Source organism: Vombatus ursinus, unplaced genomic scaffold (genome assembly GCF_900497805.2).
Source record: "Vombatus ursinus unplaced genomic scaffold, bare-nosed wombat genome assembly UNPS02014813.1, whole genome shotgun sequence".
NCBI classification, from domain to species: domain Eukaryota; kingdom Metazoa; phylum Chordata; class Mammalia; order Diprotodontia; family Vombatidae; genus Vombatus; species Vombatus ursinus.
The window spans coordinates 7,790,331-7,812,552 of record NW_020954591.1 but is presented as its reverse complement, the minus strand read 5'-3'; the positions used below and the strand labels follow the sequence as shown (position 1 = coordinate 7,812,552).

At 37.0% G+C, this 22,222-nt stretch overlaps 1 protein-coding gene across 5 annotated transcripts in view; it reads left to right on the top strand.

Moving 5' to 3' along the window:
* Positions 1 to 22,222, top strand: part of FRY (FRY microtubule binding protein) — a 505,098-nt gene that overhangs the window by 329,836 nt on the left and 153,040 nt on the right. For all 5 annotated transcript variants that reach the window (XM_027877678.1, XM_027877681.1, XM_027877679.1 and 2 more), the window contains 8 exons: positions 118 to 210; positions 307 to 405; positions 3,790 to 3,891; positions 13,255 to 13,358; positions 13,878 to 13,986; positions 16,316 to 16,402; positions 20,088 to 20,259; positions 21,508 to 21,640. In XM_027877678.1, coding sequence (XP_027733479.1) covers positions 118 to 210; positions 307 to 405; positions 3,790 to 3,891; positions 13,255 to 13,358; positions 13,878 to 13,986; positions 16,316 to 16,402; positions 20,088 to 20,259; positions 21,508 to 21,640 — 899 coding nt within the window. The remainder of the gene's footprint in view (positions 1 to 117; positions 211 to 306; positions 406 to 3,789; positions 3,892 to 13,254; positions 13,359 to 13,877; positions 13,987 to 16,315; positions 16,403 to 20,087; positions 20,260 to 21,507; positions 21,641 to 22,222) is intronic.

The following is a 22,222-nucleotide window of genomic DNA, read 5'->3' as shown; positions in this document are numbered from 1 at the left end:
ATAGGTAATACAAATACCAGATTGAATTATAAACACTTAAGGCTTGTTTCCTTGTCTTCATTCCAACTTTTCATGGCTTTTTTTTGTTTTGTTTTGTTATTCTTTTCTAATTCATAGGAGTGTGCACATTATTTTCTGGAAGTTAAAGACAAAGATATCAAGCATGCGTTGGCAGGTTTATTTGTTGAAATTCTCGTCCCTGTAGCAGCTGTGAGTTACATTTTTCTTTCAATGAATTTCTCAAAGCCAGAGAAGGAAAGTCAACATTTGGTTAATGACATTAATTTACATGTATCTTTCTTTCAGGCTGTTAAAAATGAAGTGAATGTCCCCTGCCTTAGAAATTTTGTTGAAAGCCTTTATGACACAACACTCGAACTTTCTTCAAGGAAGAAACATTCCCTGGTTAGTAACCATGAGCAAGGAAAAAATTAAAACACCAAGGTATCCAAGACTAACGTTCCTCAACAGAAATCTGTATAGTTAGTAAATGTTTACTGACTGACTACCAGATCATTTTCTTCATTCTGCCTCAAAATCTCTTACAAAGTTACACCATGTACCAAGACTTTCCTTCTTTCATCAGTTATTAGTGTGTTTGCCTTTCCTAACTGTCAATAATCTCAGCTGGCTAGAATGGGACTAATGAATGCAAATTTACAGGTTTAATCCCTCGTATAAAAGTTAGCTACCTTTCATTTAAAGGTCAGCGAATGTAATTCTAACTCTAGCCAGTAATCTTGAAAATACTTAAGAGTCTACCCCATGTAGCCCAGTAAGACAATGCAACAACTTCATCACAGTGCTAGAAAACCAACTCAAAGGACACGCCCTATTCAGAGCTGCAGAATTTTAGAGCTGGACAGGACCTCAAAGGACCATCTACTCTGGCTGCCTCATTTTGCAGATGACGAAAGGGAGGTCCTGAAAGGTTAAATGATATAGGGCTGTTTTTACAGATGAAGATGACTAATCTGGCAAGATTCAATCTGGCGCAGACTGTAGCATCATGGTTCAACAAAGTCTAGTTTGGCATTTCAGCAACAGGCATTTACATTGATTATCTTTTTTGGTTGCATAATTGTCATGACGATCTCAACGATCCTTTCACCTTTAAGATTCTAAAATGTTGTGTAAGGTTTGCTTTAAGTCAAATTTTGCTTTAAAAAAAAATTTGTGGATCAAAAGCTTCAGCTTCTAAAAAAAAAAACCGTTTCTCCTCCTAACACACAAGATTCCTCTCTAGTCAGTCCCTGTTCTGACAAGCAGAGGAGAGACAGGGTGGAAAGGGAATGGGAAAGCAGATAGTTGCCTGTCATGAGAGATGTAATGACGCTTGAAAAACAAGTATGTAGAAAAAGATTTTTTCTATATGGCACAAATGAAACTTTTAAACTAGGAATATCTTCTTCCCTTTAGGGCTACTAAGTACTTTTTGATTCAGGATCCCTCTCAAAACTTTACAGAATTTCAGTAGCTGTATTTTTGGTAGTAGTGGTTGATGGGCTAATGACAGCTTAAAGTTGTTCTAAAGCCAAATTGATGAAATATTAAACAACATTAACATATTGTGTCTTATAGTGGCATGTTTTCCTCCTAGTTCAAATAGTACATCACTTTATTTCCATTTCTGTTGGCCTTTACTTACTTTGTATCGTGAACTGGGGACCACAGTGGCCCTTGTTTATTCTTTGGGTGGCCTTCCACTAACTTTTCTGCCAGCATCTCCCCCAGGAGCTCTGGGTATCTACATGCGTGCCGGACAAGCACAGTACGGCTTCTGTTTATGTTGATATAAGCAGAATCTTCTTGTAGCAACATTTGCTATGCTTATTGATGGAATGTTGGTAAGCTCACTTAATTACAGTAAGTTTGCATGCAGAAAAACCCAAACACACACCTACATTCAAGACAGAAACCGAGTGAACACTAGCAGATGTTTCTGGAGAAATGGGCCAGTGACTACTTTTTATAAACAAGGTTGCATGCATGCTTTATTTTCTGTGGTTTGGGAGAGCAGTGTATGGCTTTCTTTTTTAAAAATTCACTTAGAGGTTATTTAAAATGCTGAATTAGGTTTCCATATTGTTAGGTAAATTATTTTATTATTCTTATTATAGCTACTTTAATATTTTAGTGCTCCATTCCTTGAGAAAACATAGTTTTAGTTTTTAATATTATTTGGTCCATTATATAATCCCATATAAATTATATCATTTCATTCTGACTGAGATTCTGTTATAAACTACCACCTTCATCATCAAAAAATATTCATTAAATACCTAACTGTACATGGCATTGTATTAGGCCCTGTACAAAAGAACCAAATATGAGTAGTGCCTGCCCTCCAGAAAGCTAAAATCTAAGATAGATTAGAGGTGTGATTTTTTTTTCTACTCTTAATATGTTAAGATAATTCTTAATTATATATTATATAATATATAATATAGCTATATATTAATATATTAATAATATATTAAGATAACTAAGATATTCTTAATATATTAAGATAACCCACCATTAGTAGGTAGGAAGTGTGGCCAAGTAGAAATAGCAAGGGTTTTCCTCCATTAGCTATTCTCCCTTGTTTATCATGTGACCTTTGCCAAATAGTACAATGGAAAGGGCCCTAGGCTTGTGGGGGGAGAACCTAGACTGATACCACACATCTAGCACTGATAGAGTATTGCCTGCATTACTCTTCTGGTCCTATTTCTTCATCTGTAAAAACAGCCCTATATCATTTAACCTTTCAGGACCTCCCTTTCCTCATCTGCAAAATGAGGCAGCCAGAGTAGATGGTCCTTTGAGGTCCTGTCCAGCTCTAAAATTCTGCAGCTCTGAATAGGGCGTGTCCTTTGAGTTGGTTTTCTAGCACTGTGATGAAGTTGTTGCATTGTCTTACTGGGCTACATGGGGTAGACTCTTAAGTATTTTCAAGATTACTGGCTAGAGTTAGAATTACATTTTATACGAGGGATTAAACCTGTAAATTTGCATTCATTAGTCCCATTCTAGCCAGCTGAGATTATTGACAGTTAGGAAAGGCAAACACACTAATAACTGATGAAAGAAGGAAAGTCTTGGTACATGGTGTAACTTTGTAAGAGATTTTGAGGCAGAATGAAGAAAATGATCTGGTAGTCAGTCAGTAAACATTTACTAAGTATCCGTTATGGTGCTTAATAGGCAGTAGATTAACTGAGATATAAAAATACAATTTTCAACATACTTGTGTTTTTCTTATAATAGCAAAAAAATGCTAACAATCAAACATCACTTTAATGTTTGCAAAGTGCTTTACAAATATTATTTTATCCTTCTGACAGCACTGAAAGGCAGGTGCTATTATTATCCACATTTTACAGATGAAGAAACTGAGGCAGACAGTGGTTAAGTGACTTATCCAGGATCACACATCCAGTAATTGTATGAGGCTGGATTTGAACTCAGATTATCTAGATTCTAACTTCTACCCTCTAGCCATCTCACCATGTAGCTGCCTATGTTCAGATCTTGCCTTTCTGCAGTATTCATATTTCGTATCTTTTTCACAATTCAATCATGAAATTCCTTTATTTCCTTTCATGAAAATGCCATATTTCATTTGTTCCCACAATCTCTGTGGAGGAACATTGCTTTGTACATTCTGTTGTGCAACAGAATGTTTATTTTGGCTGACACCAGCCACGGGAGAAAAGGTTATTTTAATAGTTCTAGGGAAACTTGGTTACCTGGTTTGTTGAAATGTAAATAATCTTGTGATGTCTTCTTTTTCTTCCTATTTAGGCTTTGTACCCTCTGGTGACGTGCCTGCTCTGTGTCAGTCAGAAGCAGTTCTTCCTAAACAGATGGCATGTTTTTCTCAACAACTGCTTATCCAATCTTAAAGTTAGTATTTCGCTTTCAAAAAAAAAAACTTTTAGCAAACTAGCTGATGTTTCTGAGATGAGGTTCTAGTGTAATTTTATCTGAGGGTATAACTGAATATTTGAATGAATGTAAAAGCATATATTAAGTACTTACTCTGTGCCAAGCACTGTGCTAAACTCTGAGAATACAAAGAGAAACGCTAGACTGGGCCGTGCTCTCAAGAAGCTCCCACTCTAATGGGGGCAGACAACAGTATAGGAAATTTCAGCTGCAAGCCAGATGGAAAGATCTCATGGGCTTTTTGATGCTAGACTAGTGATTAGGAGGTAGGTGTCCAGGGAGTAGACTGCTTTTCCTAAAGCATTTCAAATTTTCTATTATTGGGGAAAGATTTTTCTGGATTACCTGGGTCATGAAAGTAAATAAGTCATCATCTTGCCTTTTATCAAAATGTAAATTAGGGAAGTTAAATGAAAATTGTGAGAAATTTCTTTAAAGTTGGCACTGTCCTAAGTACTTTGAAAATGTTATTTCATTTTGATCCTTACAATGACACATGAGGTAGGTGCTATTATTATCCTCATTTTACAGTTGAGAAAACCAAGGCAGACAAAAGTTAAGTGGCTCATCCAAGCTTTTTCAATTTTGTTCGTTCAGTCGTTTTCAGTTCCGTCACCTTTAATAACCTCATTTGGGGTTTTCTTGGCAAAGATACTGCAGTGGTTTGCCATTTCTTTCTCCAGCTCATTTTACAGGTGAGGAAACTGAGGCCAAAAGGATCCTGTACCCAGGGTCACATGACAAAGTAAGTGTCTGAGGCTGGATTTGAACTCAGGTTTTCCTAACTCCAGGCCCAGCTCTCTACTCACTATATCACCTAGTTGCTCTGAAGTGTGTATGGCATGTGGTTATGTCTGTCCTAAGGCTCCTCAGAGAAATTGTGAGTCCTCCTTTGATGTGATTATTTGAAATATGATTAGTTTGAGTCTAAGAAAATGGTTTCTTCATAATTAGAGTTCTGAGTTTACAGAGTATTGGCCAAGGGAGCTTAACAGTTCCTTCCTGTCACTGTTATGTGTGATTCTTTGAAGATATTCCCAATTTATTTTCCTGGCTACATTCTAATTGAGGCAATTATTCATAGCTTTTTTGAGAATCTCCTACGTCTGAAAGACTTTCCAGAAAGAAATGATAGGACTTGGTGCCAGATTAGAGGTAGAGGATTAAGGAGATTGAAAAATCCAAGGTGATTCCAAAGTTTCTGGTATTTCATATTTTTAAACTAATTATTATAATTAACTTCAAAATGCTTTAAAAATGTGAGGGTCTAAAATAATTTTAAAATTAAAATGACATTATTATACTCATCGCGGCAGCTAGGTAGCATAGTTGATAGAGCACTGGGCCTAGAATCAGGTAGACCTGAATTCAAATTCAGTCTGAGACATTTATTGGCTTTGTGACCCTGGACAAGTCACTTAACCTCTGTTTGTCTCAGTTTCTCATCAATACTATGGGGATAATGATAGCATTGACTTCCCAGATTGCTGTGAGGACCAAATAAGATAATATTTGTAAATTGTTTTGCAAACCTCAAAGTACTATATTATAAGTGCTAGCTATTGTTAGTGATTAAATGAAATAATAGCCAATATCAATGCCTACTGATATATTTGTCATTTGAAGTCATGCATAAACTTTGTATTTCCACAGGTGATATTGACTTTTTCTCATGGGGATTGATGGCAATTTATTTCCTAGAATTTTTCAATTTCAGCCTATTTGGTTGGTTATAAGTCATGTGGATATGTTTGTACATGCTTCTGTGGTTGTTTTAAGACACAGTAATTTTCACAGAGTGCTTAAGATTAATTATGCTATTTTGCCACTTGCTATAATTATAGCCTGGTCTACATTAGAAAAATTGTCTTTAAGAACTCCTAACTATGAATTGGTATAAAAGGCCAACTACATACTCCAAGGTGAATGCCATTCATTTTCTTCAAGCTGGCTATGAGACCTCAGGATAGAAATAGCCAAGGAACTAAACTCCTCTCAGTATTTTTGATAATAAAATGTTTTCCAGGATTAGCAACCATTATACTGTCACCACTTTCAAATATTTGATTACTGTGGAATTTGTTTTATCTACCGACAGCACAATCATAAGTTGCAGGGTGAGGACATTTTTCTCAGTGTTGGCATATGGTAGGTGGTTAACAAATTCTTGATTGATTAATTAGTTTCTCCTCTCTTCAGTTACTCAGTTTTCTTTTCCACTTAAATGATGTCTCTTTCCAGTTTCTTTTTATGTAAAAACAGAAAGCAATGATTTTGCTTAATAGAAAAAATAAGAGGTGGGATTGTAAAAGAATATTCAATAGTGTTGGCTTCTTGAATTTATTCACTTAGAGGTTATTTAGGAAGCTAGGGGAAAATATGCTGAACACCATTTTAATGTTGTCAGGGTTTTTTAATCTATTTTAAATATTAGAATCAAATTCTGTCAGCTCAATTTGTCACTGTGACCAAAAAAAATTTTGACAATTCTAAGCATTATCAAAAGCAGTTTGGGAACTAGAAAAGCCTAATTTGACCATCGAAATGATTGTTTCCAGACATGAGATACATGTAGTTTTGGTCACTGCACCCACAGAACAATCCAGAGAAATTAGAAAAGCTCAGGGAAAAGTAACTAAACAATCAAGGGGATGAAAAAGATTCCATCTGAAAAGCAAACGAAAAATATTTTAACTCTTATCTGGCAAGATGAAGACAGAAGCAATGAGCATGAAGGGTTTATAGGGCAATAATGATCCAACCCTCAAAAGTTTATAAAATTGCACAAGTTTTTGTTTTGTTTTGTTTTGCTTAAAAAAAGCACTCACATTATTAAACACCTATTATTTCTTCAGAATAGTGCTAGTCACTGTGGTGACTACCAAAGATAAGTAAGACACAGCCCCTGCCCTCAAGCTGCTCACAATCCCTAGGCAAATGAAACAGAAGACAGTATGGCCATTGCCATTTTCATGCGAGGATGATGAGTGGGACAGACAAGGGCAGGAATTTAGCTATTAAAAGAGAGAGACCAACATGTTTTAGGGTGCTTCCAGCACCCCCTCAAACCTTGAAGGAGGTAGTTTGAGAAAAAGTTAAAGGAAAAAGTAATAAATTTATTGAATTATACAAAGCTAAAAATAGAGAAACATCCATAGTAGGTGATAGTACCCTATCTCTCACATAAATATAGCCCAGAAGTCTAACAAAAATTAAAAAAAAAACCAGGTTATCTTAAAAGTAGTTATGAATGTAGGAAAAAAAAAAAGCTCATAACTCCTTATGTATCAGTAAATACTCAGCAAGGAAGGAACTGCTGGCAGGGAAAAAAAGGCTTTGAAAATGTGTGTGTGTTGTTTTTTTGTTTTGTTTTTCTGATTAGCTTCAGTACTTTTTGGAATTTGGAGCCCAAATGATATCATTTCGTAGGGCACCACCAAGCCCACCCCATTCTGCTTGTTCTTCTTTCCACATGCTGCCCTCCACCCTGCTGGGTAATCATTGACTTCAGCATCCACAGAACAACATGCACAGTGTTAGGATTCTGAATGTTTGACTTTGGCAGTCGTCTTTGGTTTATTCAATGTGGGCAAGGCATCTAGGTGGTAGGTTGAAATATAGCAGTATATAAGTGTACCGTTACGGTAAAGATCTCCAGCTTTCAAAGTAAACAACAAATCTCAGCCTGCACATTAATTTCCTATCAATGCCTTGGTTTATCCTCAGGATTTGTCTGTCAACAGCAGACTGCTATTACAGGACAAATGCATATTCTTGAATATTAACACTTAATTATTTTAGCCAGTCTTGCAGCATTAATACACCATGTAAAGTAATGAGAAATACAGAATGTCATCTTCTTAAAGGAGCAGACTGTAGTAACAATCTGAGCAGTTATTCACCAGTTTCTTTGGTTCTTTTCTTTATTTTCCACCTAAGAATTGAGCAAGTGAGAGATTATGAAAAACCACAGTGGATAAAGCACTTTGCCATACATACTGTGACAAATTCTAAAAGAGGAGAGACAGGGTTTGGACATCTACTCTCACCAGTATTTCATTATTCGTATAATATTTATGAAATGTTCTCACTGACACAATGCATTAGGCACTACTGTGTGCCTGCCTGCCTTTCTTTCACAATTCATGGGGTTGGGGGAGTTTTCCATACCACCATAATATTAGAGAAATTAATATTAATTTTTCCCACTGAGGAATTGTATTTTTTTAAATCTCCTAGGATAAGAAATCTTTTACCCCTTCTCCTTAATGGCATAAATTGGGGTAATGATAAATAAGGATAATAGGGATTATAATAGGGATAATGATGCACTGTTTTTCATCTAAAGTAAAACTGATATCTATCAATAGGACATCCACTTTGAGTTGTTGCCTCTGTTGTAATGATGGCTTACATTGAATGATTCACAATCTCTCATCCTCACTGGTAATAATGATAATAATACTTCTCCCTTTTAGAGTTTTTCACAGATTTTGACACAGATTCTTATTAGTAAATCCTGAGTTCAAATCTGGCCTCAGATGTTCATCTGAGTGACCTTGGGCATTTCACTTGACCTCTATTTGCCTCAGTTTCCTCACCTGTAAAATGGGAATAATATTAGCACCTACTTCTCAGGGTCATTGTGAGGATCAAATGAGATAATAATAGTAAAGCACTTAGCACAGTGCCTGGCACATCATAGGTACTATATAAATATTTGCCATCATCATTATTTTTTTTAAAATAACACTCAGAGGACATACAGGAAGTAATAGACAGATACATCATGGTGGGCATGAACAAACTGCCACACACTACCAGTGGGAAATGGTTCAGGATTAGGAGCATGAAGGGTGTCTAAAGACATACTAAAGAAATGTATGACCAGAAGAGAAAGCAATCTGCTCATGTCACGAGAGCAAGAGATAACTGGTAAACAACACGTATTCTCCATTGGGCTACACATAATATTGAGGTATAAAGGAAGACACCCCATCCCGAACACTTTGGGCATACTCCCTGTGGAAAATGTATTGGTGGACACAGAAGAGTCATATAGGACAAGAAGACATGACGTGTTAAAGTATTTACTTTTGGAAGGAGTCCCTACATGACTACATATCTGAAATCAGATATACTGAAGTCCTTGTTCTCTGTTTCTGTGAAATAGTGAAAGACAAGTATGATTCATTCCATTTTTTTGAATTAAGAAAACTAAGACCCAGGCTTGGGAATTATTTCCTTTAATTCATGGTTAGCATCAAAGCTTGAATCAAGGTCTAAGCATTTCTAGTCTAGCAATTGTTCCAGTTATTGTAGAATTTCGAGAAAGTGTTGCTAATTATTGCCGGTTCTTCCTCACTTAGCATACATTTCAGTGTTGTGACTATTGTTACCATTTGCAAATTGTGCTTTGATGTATCCATGTAGTAATATGACAGTAAGTTGATGAATTAATATGTGAATAAATGAATTTTTTCAGTGAGTAGATTGTAGCAAGAATAGGTTACAGATCACATTTAGGACAACATACCACATGAACAAATGTATTAAAACACATTCAATTTTTTAAATATTTCACATTCTTTTTAAAAGATGTCCTGCAGTGATACAGTGTTCAGTATTTCAAATTAATTTCTCAGATACTGGAGTCATTCTGATTTGACATTAACTGTCTTTCTAACCCTGAGAGAATCTCTTATTCCCTTTTTCCATTGGCATATGTCAAAATGGAAGCAGAAATAAGTACTTCAAAGTGGTTTTATGAATTCCAATTAAATAGTGCTAATTAGATGGATCAAAGGTAAGTGCTTGGTGATCCAAAAGATGTGGATTATTTTCTATAGAAACTTCATATATCCAACAGTTGGATCTGAGTTTTTCTGAATTGCCATGAGGTAATTTTAGTGACAATTTTGAATCTTAGCACAGACACCTTGTAAAAGAAAGACATTAGGAAATATAAATTATGCTAAATTAATGTAAAATCAAAAAAAGGAGGAAGAAAAGAGATTATCGACATAATGGGTACAAGAAGTACATCCATTTTGGGTTACAAGTGAGAAATAGAACAAGTCATCAGCCCTTTCAGTCTTGCTCTTGAATTAATTTGCATAGCAACCAAGGGCATATGGGAAAATAGAAAAAAATCTCCCTATACTAGGGCCATTGCAGTTTTGCCCTTTGGAGTCCCTGGGATAATCTGGAGAAGACCCAGGACAATAACACAGACATATGATAGGAGTTGAAGGAAATGTGGGCCATACCACAAACAAGACTTCAGACTGAAGGACCATAAGGGCAAAGAGAAGAAAAGAGGTTCAGAAGACAGGATTTCCAAAGGGCTTCTCAAAATGGTGGTATGATAAGAGAGAGCACACAAACGTGTGTGTGGGAAAAATTTTTCTTGTCACTTATTTTGCCATGCTGTTCAATTAGATGTATTTTACTTTGCTATAATATGTGCTCTGATTAGTGTGGTCAAACACATCAGCAGGGGCTTGTGATTCAGTAAATCAATTCGTATTTATTAAGTGCTGGGCATTGTGCTAAGAGCTAGAGATACAAAGAAAGACAGAAAACAGTCCCTGTTCTCAAGGAGCTCACAGTCAAATGAGGAAGGAAGGAATGAAGGGAAGGCTTTATTAAACACCTACTATGTGCTAAACACTGTGCTAGACACTTTACAAATATTATCTCACATGCTTCTCACAGCAACCCAGAGAGGTAAGTGCTATTATTATCCCCATTTAACAGTTGAGGAAACTGAGGCAGAGATTAAGTGACTTGCCCAGGGTCACACAGCTAGTAAGTGTCTGAGGCTGGATTTGAACATAGGTCTTCCTGAGTACAGGCCCAGCACTCTGTATACTTTGCCACCTAGCTGACCTCAGAGAGGCCATCAGGGAGACAACACACAAATAAATATTACCGACAAGATATATACAGGATGAATTGCTGGTAGTCTCAGAGGGAAGGCATTAAGATTAAGGGGGACTAGGATAGTCTTCTTGAAGATGAGACTTTAGCTGTGACTCAAAAGCCAGGGAAGCCAAGAGATGGTAGAGACAAGGAAGGAGGGAGTCCCAGTCATGGGGGATTGCCAGAGTTGGCAGATGAAGTGTTGTGTTCCAAGAACAGCAAGGAGGCCTTGTGAGTTTTGGTTTTTCCATTGATGCTGACCCATAAAGTACCTTGAACTTAGGCTACCTTTCTTGAGGGGAGGTCAATGTGTGAAGGGACACTGGAGTACTATTATACGCCATGTTGCTTGGCCCACATGATCTACCCCTCAAAAAAATTTCTTCAGTTCCCCTCGAAACACTTATTATCAGACGTGTGCTGAAGCCACCTGAAACCTTCAGTTGTTAAATTTTCAGTGTGAACATCCACACTTCAGAAATTGGCAAATACTACAAATCAGAGCTTGATATATTTGTTTTGTTGATTATCTAAATTTAAGAAAGAGAAAATATTAATAATGCAGATTAAACTTTAAAGTATCATGTTTTTTGAGATCCAGTTATTAAACATTTACCAAGCATACCACTGCTTATAATATTACCGTTATTGCAGAACAAGGTTGCTCAGGTAACTAATAGACCTTGGTGTGGGTCAATTTATATAAAAGAGTTCCAGTCTTCTGGCAAGTGAACAGCCACAATAGCTATTTAAACCAATACTTAATCTCAGCAATGTAAAAGATTTTTTAAAAAATACTTCAATATGACACATATTAAATTTTCTTAAGTTGTCCCAATACGTCTACTTCTTCCTTACCAACTATCCCCACCACTATGCTAAAAGTGCTCTCTCAAAAATTACTAATCACTATGGATTTTAGTGACTTTTTTTTCAGGCCTCAGCTTCATTGGCCTTTCTGTTGCTCTTAGAACAGTCCTCCATGCTAACTTTCTGGTCTTCACTCCTATAACTTCTTTCCATGCACTTTACACTAATGTCAAACAATACTGTTCTTTGTACTCAATGCATACAACAAGCTCTTTTGACTCTATGCCTTTTCATATAGGCAATCCAGTTCAACATTCAACACTCACTTTCCTTGTTTTCACCTGTGAAATTCTTTGCCTATCCTTCAAAGTCCAACTTACTGCAACTTTATCCATTTATATCCGCCCCCTCCCTATGTCAGCAACATCCTTCTCTTTGGAGAACTCTTTGCATTATACCTCCAATGCATCTATAACATAACGTTGTATGTTACAGTTTCAATTACCAGTGTTGATGTCTTATTCCCTCTGCTCTCTATCCTAACACTAGCAGCTGACAATATTCTGTATGGATTCGGTGTTTATTAAATGTTTGTTTAACTGACTTAAGTGTGAAAGCACTTTTAAAAGCATAAAATTGGAGCAATTATCATCATTATGTACAATTCATTATCTGTAATTATTGGAGAATATCCAATCTGAACTAATGAAAAGACAGAATCATAGCATATTTTCAAAGAAATGCAGTGTTATTAGTCTCAAGAACATATAGTATCATTAACAAAGTTGCCAAGTGATAGTCTCCGTCAGACCTTCTTTAATAAATAGATAAGAAGGATTCCTTTTTATATGTAAATGCAGGCTCTAAAGTTATTTTAAGAATGCTTAAATATCTAGTTTTTGTAAATTACCCAGTTCTCCTTGCAAACCTTTCCATTTTTCAACTCAGTGATAGTGCAAAGATAGACTTTGGCCAGACCTATTTCACAGTTGTCACAAATTCTGAATTAGTATGTTCCCAATTAATTCAGCTAAGAGGGAAAATAGCTAAAGTAAGAGCAGCAATTGAATGGATAAAGAAAGAAAAATGAGACAGACTGTGATAATGTGAAGACTGATGGTTAAACTCAGAATTGAAAAGATGGAAGAATAGGAAGAGTCTGTGTTTATAGACTAAAAGAAAGGAAAATGGATCTAGGCAACAAGGGTGTTACGAAAAGAATAAGAAAAATCCTTTCATACTGGGAATTACACATATTCTGATGAAAATCGTGTAGGCAAAACTCTTCAGCTTCCCTCGTCTCGGACTCTCTGCTGTGTCCATATCTAGATATAGAGGAAAGTAAGTTTATATTTTTGGAATTACTCTCCTGACTTCTCCTGGTGGTCACCTAAATTTCCTGTCCACACATATGGGTAATATTCAAGCACTGCCTTGCCCCTAGGGTCAAGGATCTGGCCACTCCCCACATTCCAGGTGAGTGTGCTCTGCTGTCATACTAGGCTCTCTATTCCCAAGATTACTTAGAAGAATAATATCTCTCCTCCCTGCTCAAGTGTGAGTTTCACCTCTTTGTTTTTGTTATAGAATAAAGACCCCAAGATGGCCCGAGTTGCACTGGAGTCCCTGTATCGACTACTGTGGGTTTACATGATTAGAATCAAATGTGAAAGCAATACAGCTACTCAGAGGTAAAGGTTTTGGTTTGGATTCACGGTCAAAATGCTCAGAGATGAGTGGGATAGCATGTTCTCCTGCAGTGTGATCTAAACTATTGTTTGAACCAAGGTATGATTGCTTTTAAAGGGACGACTGCAGAACAATTTCCCAGGTTTTATTTACTTGTCACTTAAACAGTTGTTAACCAAAGCAACTGTTCTCACAAGGGTGGTTCTCTGCAGGAAGTCCAGTGACAGCAGCCCAAACCAAGAACTGCATTTACCCATGATAAAAGGAGGAGGGGAGATTTGAAGAAGGCACTTATCTCCTAACTATGCTTAGTTTTCATAAAAAGTATTTTCCTGTAAAAAAAAATTTTTTGGTAAATGAGACTAAGGGGGCGGAGGTGATTTGTGTTCCTTTTTTCCCCCCACATTTTCAGTGATACTTAGACAAGAAATACCATCTGCTATGTTTCCTTAAAGAATGAGAGCTCAGCCAACAATGCTTGTTTTCTCTCTCTTGTGCTTTGTTTTTTCCTTATCTTTTAGCCGACTTATAACCATCATCACAACACTTTTCCCCAAAGGATCCCGTGGTGTGGTACCCAGAGACATGCCTCTGAACATCTTTGTGAAAATCATCCAGTTCATTGCCCAGGTAATGGAAGAGCCCCTGGCCCCAAGGAGCTGTCCAGGATCATTTAGGGAACCTCCTCCATCTTAAGAAATACGCAGATGGGGGCAGCTAGGTGGTGCAGTGGATACAGCACCGGCCCTGAGGTTCAAATCTGGCCTTAAACCAAACCCTTGACACACTAGCTGTGTGACCCTAGGCAAGTCACTTAACCACACTTGCCCATAAATAAATAAATAAATAAATAAATGAATGAATGAATGAATGAATGAATAAATAAAAAAACAAACAGATCATATGTTCTTTATTTTTAATTTGTGTATTTATAATAGTGTAAATGACTTAGTTGTTCAAAACCTTTCTTAAAACAATATTGCTATTAATTGCTGTTACTGTTTACAATGTTCTCTTGGTTCTGCTCACTTTGCTCTTCATTATTTCATGTAAGTCTTCCCATGCCTTTCTAAGATCATTGAGCTCATCATTTCTATAGTACAATAGCATTCCATCACAACCATACACCACAACTTGTTCAGCCATTCCCCAACTGATGGGGATCTCTGCGGTTTCCAGTTCTTTGCCAACACAAAAAGAGCTACTATAAACATCTCATTCACATTCAAAGTTATAATTACTATTTGTGAATTTCCTTCCATCTTATTTTTATTCACTATTTTCTTTCTCAGCCTGTCTTTTTGCTTTACCCTCTCCCCCCTCACCCTCCTACTCTCCACTTCACTCACCCCTCCTAAAGTCTCCCCCATTTTATCCCCCCACCCTCCCAAATCCCAATCCTGCATGGGGCGGGGGGAAGACATCCTTAAATTTTCTGCCTCTCAGCGTCAGCTGTTCCTTCAATGAAAGTTTGTGAGGTGAAAGTTCCTGAGTCTGTGAGGGGAAAGTTTATGAGGTGAAATTTCTTGCTGCCTAGAGTGAGGTGAAAGTTGAAGCAAAATTTCTTGAGGCCAATCTGCTTCCCTCAGGGCCTACTGTTTGATGATTCAGTGGAGTTGGCCTGGAGGGGTCTATACTTCCCTCAGGCCAGACCTCAGCCCCTGCAGGCCCCGTCCTTTCTGAGGTCCTCTCAAGTTATCCTAGGAGGGCAGCTGCTTTACCCCTTTAATTTTGCTGCTCTACGTTTGTTTCATGGTGATTTTCTGTCTGTTTGTGGAGAAAATCTGGAGAGCCTGGAAGTTTCTGACCTATTCCACCATCCCCTTCCTCTTTCAACAGCTTACATTCTAATGGAGGAAGCAACCAATACATATCAATATATGTACAAAAGATGTTCAAAGTAGATACAATTAACCTTAGAGGGGAAGATACCAGCAGCTGGTAGGGGATAGGGGAGAGCCGTACCAAAATGGCTTCTATAATGAAAGTGATTCTTGAGCTTTTAATCAAGGATTCCAAGAGGAAAGAAATAAATAGCGGTTAAGTGACTTTACCAGGGTCACATAGCTAATAAATGTCTGAGGCTGGATTTAAACTCAGGGTCTTCCTGAGTCCAGACCCGGTGCTCTATCCGCTGCACCACCTTGCTGGTGTTACATAAATAAATATCTTTCCTTAAATAAATATCTTTACTTAAATAGCCCCTGCTTACTGAATCTGAGTCATTCCTTGCAACTTTGGTTGTAGGAAGAGCTAAGGGCTCCTAAATGTTGGAGAGCAGTGAAAATTTCCAATTTCTAATAATAGTTCCAAAAATAGTGACAAGGAGAAACGTCACCAAGAAATACCAAGGCTGCCATTAGAAGTAACCATAGTTATAAATTTCCATAAGCTGTTTTTTTTTAAAAAGTTGTTTTTTTTTAATTAGTCATTCTCTACTATAGAGCCTAATTGCATTTTTGAAAAATATCTAAAGCATCAATCAGAAAAAAAAAACATAAAAGCAAAAACAGTTATTTTACCAAAAGTTCAGTGCATATTCTCTTCCCTGGGGGAATTCTCTGTGATTCAAATACAATTCTACATAGATTGCCTTTCATTTAACAGTAGCCATTTTGAAAGGACTAAGGGATAGACACTGGAACTGTGGTTCTGGTTGGTATAGGGAACTCCTTGATAAGGAAGACCAAGCTCCCTTCTACCAATGTAAATTAGCACCCTCCCTACAACCTACAGTCTTAGAGAACTGCCTAGATCCCCAAGAGGTTAAGTGACTTGCTCAGGGTCACACATTCAGCATGTGTCAGAGGCTAGACTCAAACCCAAGTCTTCTTGGCTTCAAAGCTGGCTCACTCCCTACTGCTCCAGGTTGCCATTTGAAGGGACAGAAGAAGACAAAAGCAATTTCATGTTGAATTTGTAACCAGAAAACTTTCTTGTCTGTTTTTTTCTCCTGTAGGAACGTTTAGATTTTGCAATGAAGGAAATTATTTTTGACTTCCTTTGTGTTGGAAAACCAGCAAAAGCTTTCAGTCTCAATCCAGAGGTATGAAGCTTTTTGTAAATTTTATATTGGCTGTGTGTTCCATTCTGACAGAGAAACATTTTTACTATGAGGGATTGGGGTCGAAGGGAGGGAAATGTTTCCTAAAACATTAGAAATAGGTTTCTGTCGAATGTCATGTTTTTTGAATAAACAGCATAGGGTTCTGGAATTTCCAAAGTAAAAGTTTAGATGAACAGATTTTGAATTTGAAAATGTCTGTATGCTATTTGGCTATACAAGGTTCCCCAAAAGTCTTAGCATGATTTTAAGCTATTGAAGCTTAACCCTGTAATGAGACTTTGGGGATGTCAGTGTATTCATTCCTGCCCCCAAAAGTACAACTCAAAGGAGCATCGTTTTAGAGGTGGAAGGGATTTCAAAGACCACCTAATCCAGCCCCTTTACTTTGCAGTGGAGGAAAAACTCCCTGAGCCCGTGGTCACCCAGATACTAAAGGGCAGGGCCAAGATTCAAACCCAGGTCCTCCGACCCCCAACCCAGTGCTCATTCCACTGGGCCGGAGTCTGTCACTGTGTTTCGGAAAAGGAAAATTTGAAACAATGTTATTTTGATTATCAACACTTACTTTTTTGAAACTGGGTTCCAATGTGTATTGTCAGTCCTTGAAATAAGAATCAAAAATCATCAAAGAAGCACGGAGCATCAAACCTTAGAACCAGGGTTCTTAACCATTTTGGGGTGTCATGGACCCGTTCAGCAGTATGGTGAATCCTATGGACACTTTCTCAGAATAGTTTTTTTTTAATTCATAATTGAAAGAAATGCTAAATTTTAGTTTGTTCAGGTGTTTCAGTCATGTAGAACTCTTCACGACTGCATTTGGGGTTTTCTTGGCAAAGATACTGGAGTGATCTGCCATTTTCTTCTCCAGTTCATTTTACAGATGAGGAGACTGAGGCAAACACAGTTAACCGACTTGTCCAGGGTCACTCAGCTAGTACTTGTCTGAGGCCCTGACTCCAGGGCCGGCATTCTATCCACTGCACCATCCAGCTGCCCTGACAAATTTTAGTTAGATGTTAGTAAGAATAAAGATGTAGATTTTTTTTTTCCCAGCTAAGTTCATGAACCACTTGAAATCTCTCCATGGACTCCAGATTAAGAATGTCTGCCTTACATCAGGAAGGGATCTGAGAGATAAAGTTCAACCCTTTCATTTTACAGGTGGGAAATTGAGTGCCATAGAGGTAGCAATGACTTGCCCAAGGTCATATAGTATGTTAAAGACAAAATCAAGACTGGAAGGCAGGTGTCTTATAACTCTTAGTCCAGTGTTCTTTCTATAAAAGCATACTGCCTCATTTGTAGTTAGAAACATGTCTGGTAATCACCAAGGCAGATTGATGTTTCTATCTGCTGGCTTAAAAACAGTGACCACACCAGCAATGCCTGGTAAGGCCGCCTTAGACTCCGCCAGGACATACCCAGACTGTCTTGGCATTTTGCATCTGTAGAACATGTTAACTAGCAGCTACTGCCGCTGTTCTGCTGCTGCCACCATCACCCTTAACTCTGCAAATTATTCCCAGCAGTCAATCACTCAACCAACAAATATTCATTGAGAGTGTCCTCCGTGCTCAGTCACTGAAGAAAACAGACAACCTATCATGACATTTGTCAACAGATAGGTACCTCTACGTCGTTCTTCCTCCTGGGTGCTCAGGTTGAGCCAGTAACAGAAATGGCAGTCTTGGTGTCTAGGACTGTTAGGAATATTAAACATAAAAAAAGTCTGACCTTTAGGACTGACCTAAGAGACAGACTTGCCCTAAAAAGTGATAAATGACCTTTTAATAGCATTTTATAATATATGAAGGACTTTGCATACATTCACTCATTTCATCCATATGGCAACCCTCCAAAGTAGAAATATGAGGCTCAGAGTAGTTAAATGACTCCTCTTCTCATGAACTAGCTATTCATTCAGCTGGAAAGGGGCTTAGAATTGAGGCTTGAACCCAGATGGTCTACACCCACAGCTGCTGCTATCTGTACACCACTGGCTTGGAATAATCTTTAAAGTGATTTTCATACACCTTACAGCAGACACTGAAGCAAGGTGTGAGTGTAGTTGTATGGGGAAAAAAATAGAATGAAACTGATTAAGGAATGAGACCAAAGATAAGATAATTTCATAGTGTTCGTGTTCAATGCCATGTGTGCCATGCATTTCAGATGAGGATTGAAGAGTGATTTTGTATGGACGTTTACAATATGTTTTCACTAAATACCTGAAGATTTTCTAATATATCCTGTGACAATGGGATTTTGCCTTTGTGGGTTTCTGATACTCAGTTCCTCTTACTTTTGCCTTAACCTAAAATAACATGGAGCATTGGAGGAAATGATTAAATCATCCTTGCAGATAAATTTAAAAATTTATAAGCCTACATAAAATATTTTTACTGTCCAGGACAATGCAGCAAACTGAACATTGAGGAGAAAAGAAGTACAGCCAATGCAAGGAAATTGGGTATTTGTCTTTAGAATGAAATAAAAAGTGTATAGCCAGCAGTCTCTCCTCTCCCCATCCCCCACAGATGCACATACTCCACTACCTCTGTTCTTGTCCTCAAAAATCATTTTATCTCACCTCTGTTGTAAATGGACCAGAACCCAGCCCAGCAACAAAGACAAAGAGGCCTTGGGGTTGCTATGGATAATCTACAAATTGGATAATTCATTTGGGTACAATTGAGAGTTGACTTCATTCATCAACCCTTTCTACATTTATTCATTGTGGTGATATATTTAAAGGCATTATGCATCATGTGTCCTTGTCCAAAATGCTGTGTATAGTTCCATTTTGTGGCACCATAAGACCCAGAACTAGAAAAAGTGCAGGAAAGAACATTTAACATAAACAAAGGACAGAAGGACTTATGTACAACAATAGATTGAAAAGACTAGTACTTCAGTCTAGAGAGTAGAGTCAGTGGAGGAAGATGATCATAGTCTATAATGATGAAAGATAGGGATAAGAGATTTTAGAATATTAGAATGAATGGACATCTCTTAAAGTTTTAGGATGAATCAAAGGAATTACAACCCCCCCCCAAAAAAATAGTAAATTTATTGAACTTGCTATCCAAGAGCTGAGAAAATATAACTTTAAGAAGGGTTTAGATACAAAGTTTGTTGCTTATTATAATTATTTCTTTCGTTATTATTTTTATTAACATCTTTTTTCCAAATATAACCCCCCCAAAAAGATTCCATCTTTGTAACAGATAGATAAAAGGTTGTTCAAGAAAATTACAGATGGTTGATGGGCATATCCTAACTTTTAAAAGTCAGCATCATAAAAGGCAACTTCCGTGGACTAGTGGTCCATGATCCACTTGGGAACTGTTGATCTCGATGGACCATTGTACCAAGGTAGCATGGAATTTCATATGTTTCAGTGGTTTTAGCAATACCTGACTTAGATTTGTACTTTTTCTGAGTTAAATTTGAGATTTGTTTGTGTGTGCCATGTGTTCACCCATCTTCCCTACCCCATGTTGACCCCCATGACCAAATTCAAATGATACCCTGGGTATTTTGTACATAAGAGTGCTTTGTGAATATGACCAAACTTTACTTCTCCCGAAGAGTTATCTTTTATTTCCATGAGAACAGTGAAATTCTTTCTACTTCACCCTTCCTATATTTTCTCTTACAGAGAATGAACATAGGTTTGAGGGCCTTCTTGGTAATAGCTGATAGTTTACAACAGAAGGATGGTGAGCCTCCCATGCCAGTAACAGGAGCTGTCCTCCCTTCAGGAAACACATTGAGAGTGAAGAAAACTTACTTGAGTAAGACTCTAACTGAAGAGGAGGCTAAGATGATAGGTGAGTGATATACATGCTTTGGATTTTAACCTTCTTGAACTTTTGGAATGACTAAGATATGCTTTTCTTTAGTAAAACTTATCTTTAAATGTCATTATGAAAGTAATTAGTGAGAAATCTTGTCATCCAGTCTTTTGATTAATTCATGCTGTGCTTTATTAGATTTCTTTTAATCTTCTTGGCACTTCCTGGATGAATATTTTGGCTTCAAAATGTTGAGTTTTTATCTTTGGTCTTTCCAATCTTTTAATATTGATAATCCAAAATCTGCAGTAATGTTCCAAGACATCTGTGTGCTTTAGGAGATAATCCTGTTTATGAAACAGTCCAACAGAAAAATTTTATTTTATAGTTCGTTTTTTTCTTGTTGTCCTACAGCAGATTGTCCAGTATATGCTTTAAATACCCTAAATCCTACTTTGAGCCATGTTGCCTACTGAGTTTTTTTCTTTACATAAGATTTTCTCAACAAAATTTATTTTTATTTACCAAAACAATGTTGAGTTTATTTGCTCTGATATTAGTTTCCTGCAAAGCTCCAGAATTTAGAAATCTGGTAAAGAATCCATATGATAATTGCCAAGTAGCAAATATATTGGGTTTATGACCTAACAAGACAGGAAAGAAGCATGAGAAGAAACTTCCTGTATTAAAGTAGTTAGCTATAATTGTAGAATTCACAAGTATGGTAAAATAAAAGGTTTAAGCCAGAACCAGAGAAGCAATATACATTGGCAGTGATTTTGATGAGGTCCAAGCTTTTCAATTCCATTTTTATAGGTGTCTATTTACATTCAATCCCTATTTGCATTCTACTGCAGGACATTAATCCCATATTTAATAGAAAACCATAAAACCATAGTATTTCCAGTCTGTGGGAATATCTAGAATGTTAAGTTTAATTCTTCTTTTCCTAACTTTAAATTATATTGTGCCTCAAAGCCTTTCTTCTCTATTCTATTAAAATAAATCCTACACTGACAGTTCAGCAGCTGGTATTATGAAACTATTAAAATACTGATCTAGGATAAGACTTATCATTTATTCATTTAATCAGCAATAATGTGATTTTTTTGTTAGACAAGAACCAAAATTTCAAATTGAGGCAGTAGTATTTGTGATATAGAATACATACTTTTTCTGACTTATTTTTATAACATTCCTGTGGTTAACTTTTCCTCCAGGCATTCGAAATCCTCAATAAGATGTATGTAGTCAAAAATGCAGTTACAATGCCCATCTTTTTAGGTATGTCTCTGTATTACTCTCAAGTACGAAAAGCCGTAGACAACATTTTAAGACATCTTGATAAAGAAGTGGGAAGATGTATGATGCTGACGAATGTCCAGATGTTAAACAAAGAGCCTGAAGACATGATCACGTAAGTTCTAGTAAGGACTAACTTTTGAGTGAGTGAATGTTGATATTATACTCAGTCTATGCTGAGTTATGGGTTTATATAACCCATCATTTAGTTTTATTGCAACTAAAATTGTAAAAAAAAAAAAAAAAAGGGGGGGGGGGGTTGCCAACATTTATATTATGGCCAATTACAGAAATTAGGATGAACCTAAAAATTCAACAACTCAATGCAACAAGCATAGATTAAGTGCCTACTGTGTACAAGGCACTGGACTAGCCACTCTCTCTTAATTGTATCTCATACATTGGAAAAAGTAGGCAGATATCCAGGGGTGTCTGAACTCGTGCGTATATTTTTTTTCAGGAAAGAGATGTGGAGCAAGGGTAAATGACTGCCAAGCTCTACTTCAAGCCCATGTAGTGATATCATGTGGAATGTTACCAATTCCCAGAAAGCACATCCTTATAAATATTGCCTTCATCTCTTCCCAGTATCTAACATCACAAGAATTTTCCCAGCATATTGAGCAGAAGTAATTGAACCCCACTCACCATTTCTGGTTAAACCAGCTATCTCATAGTTGATAGATGGGGCAATGAG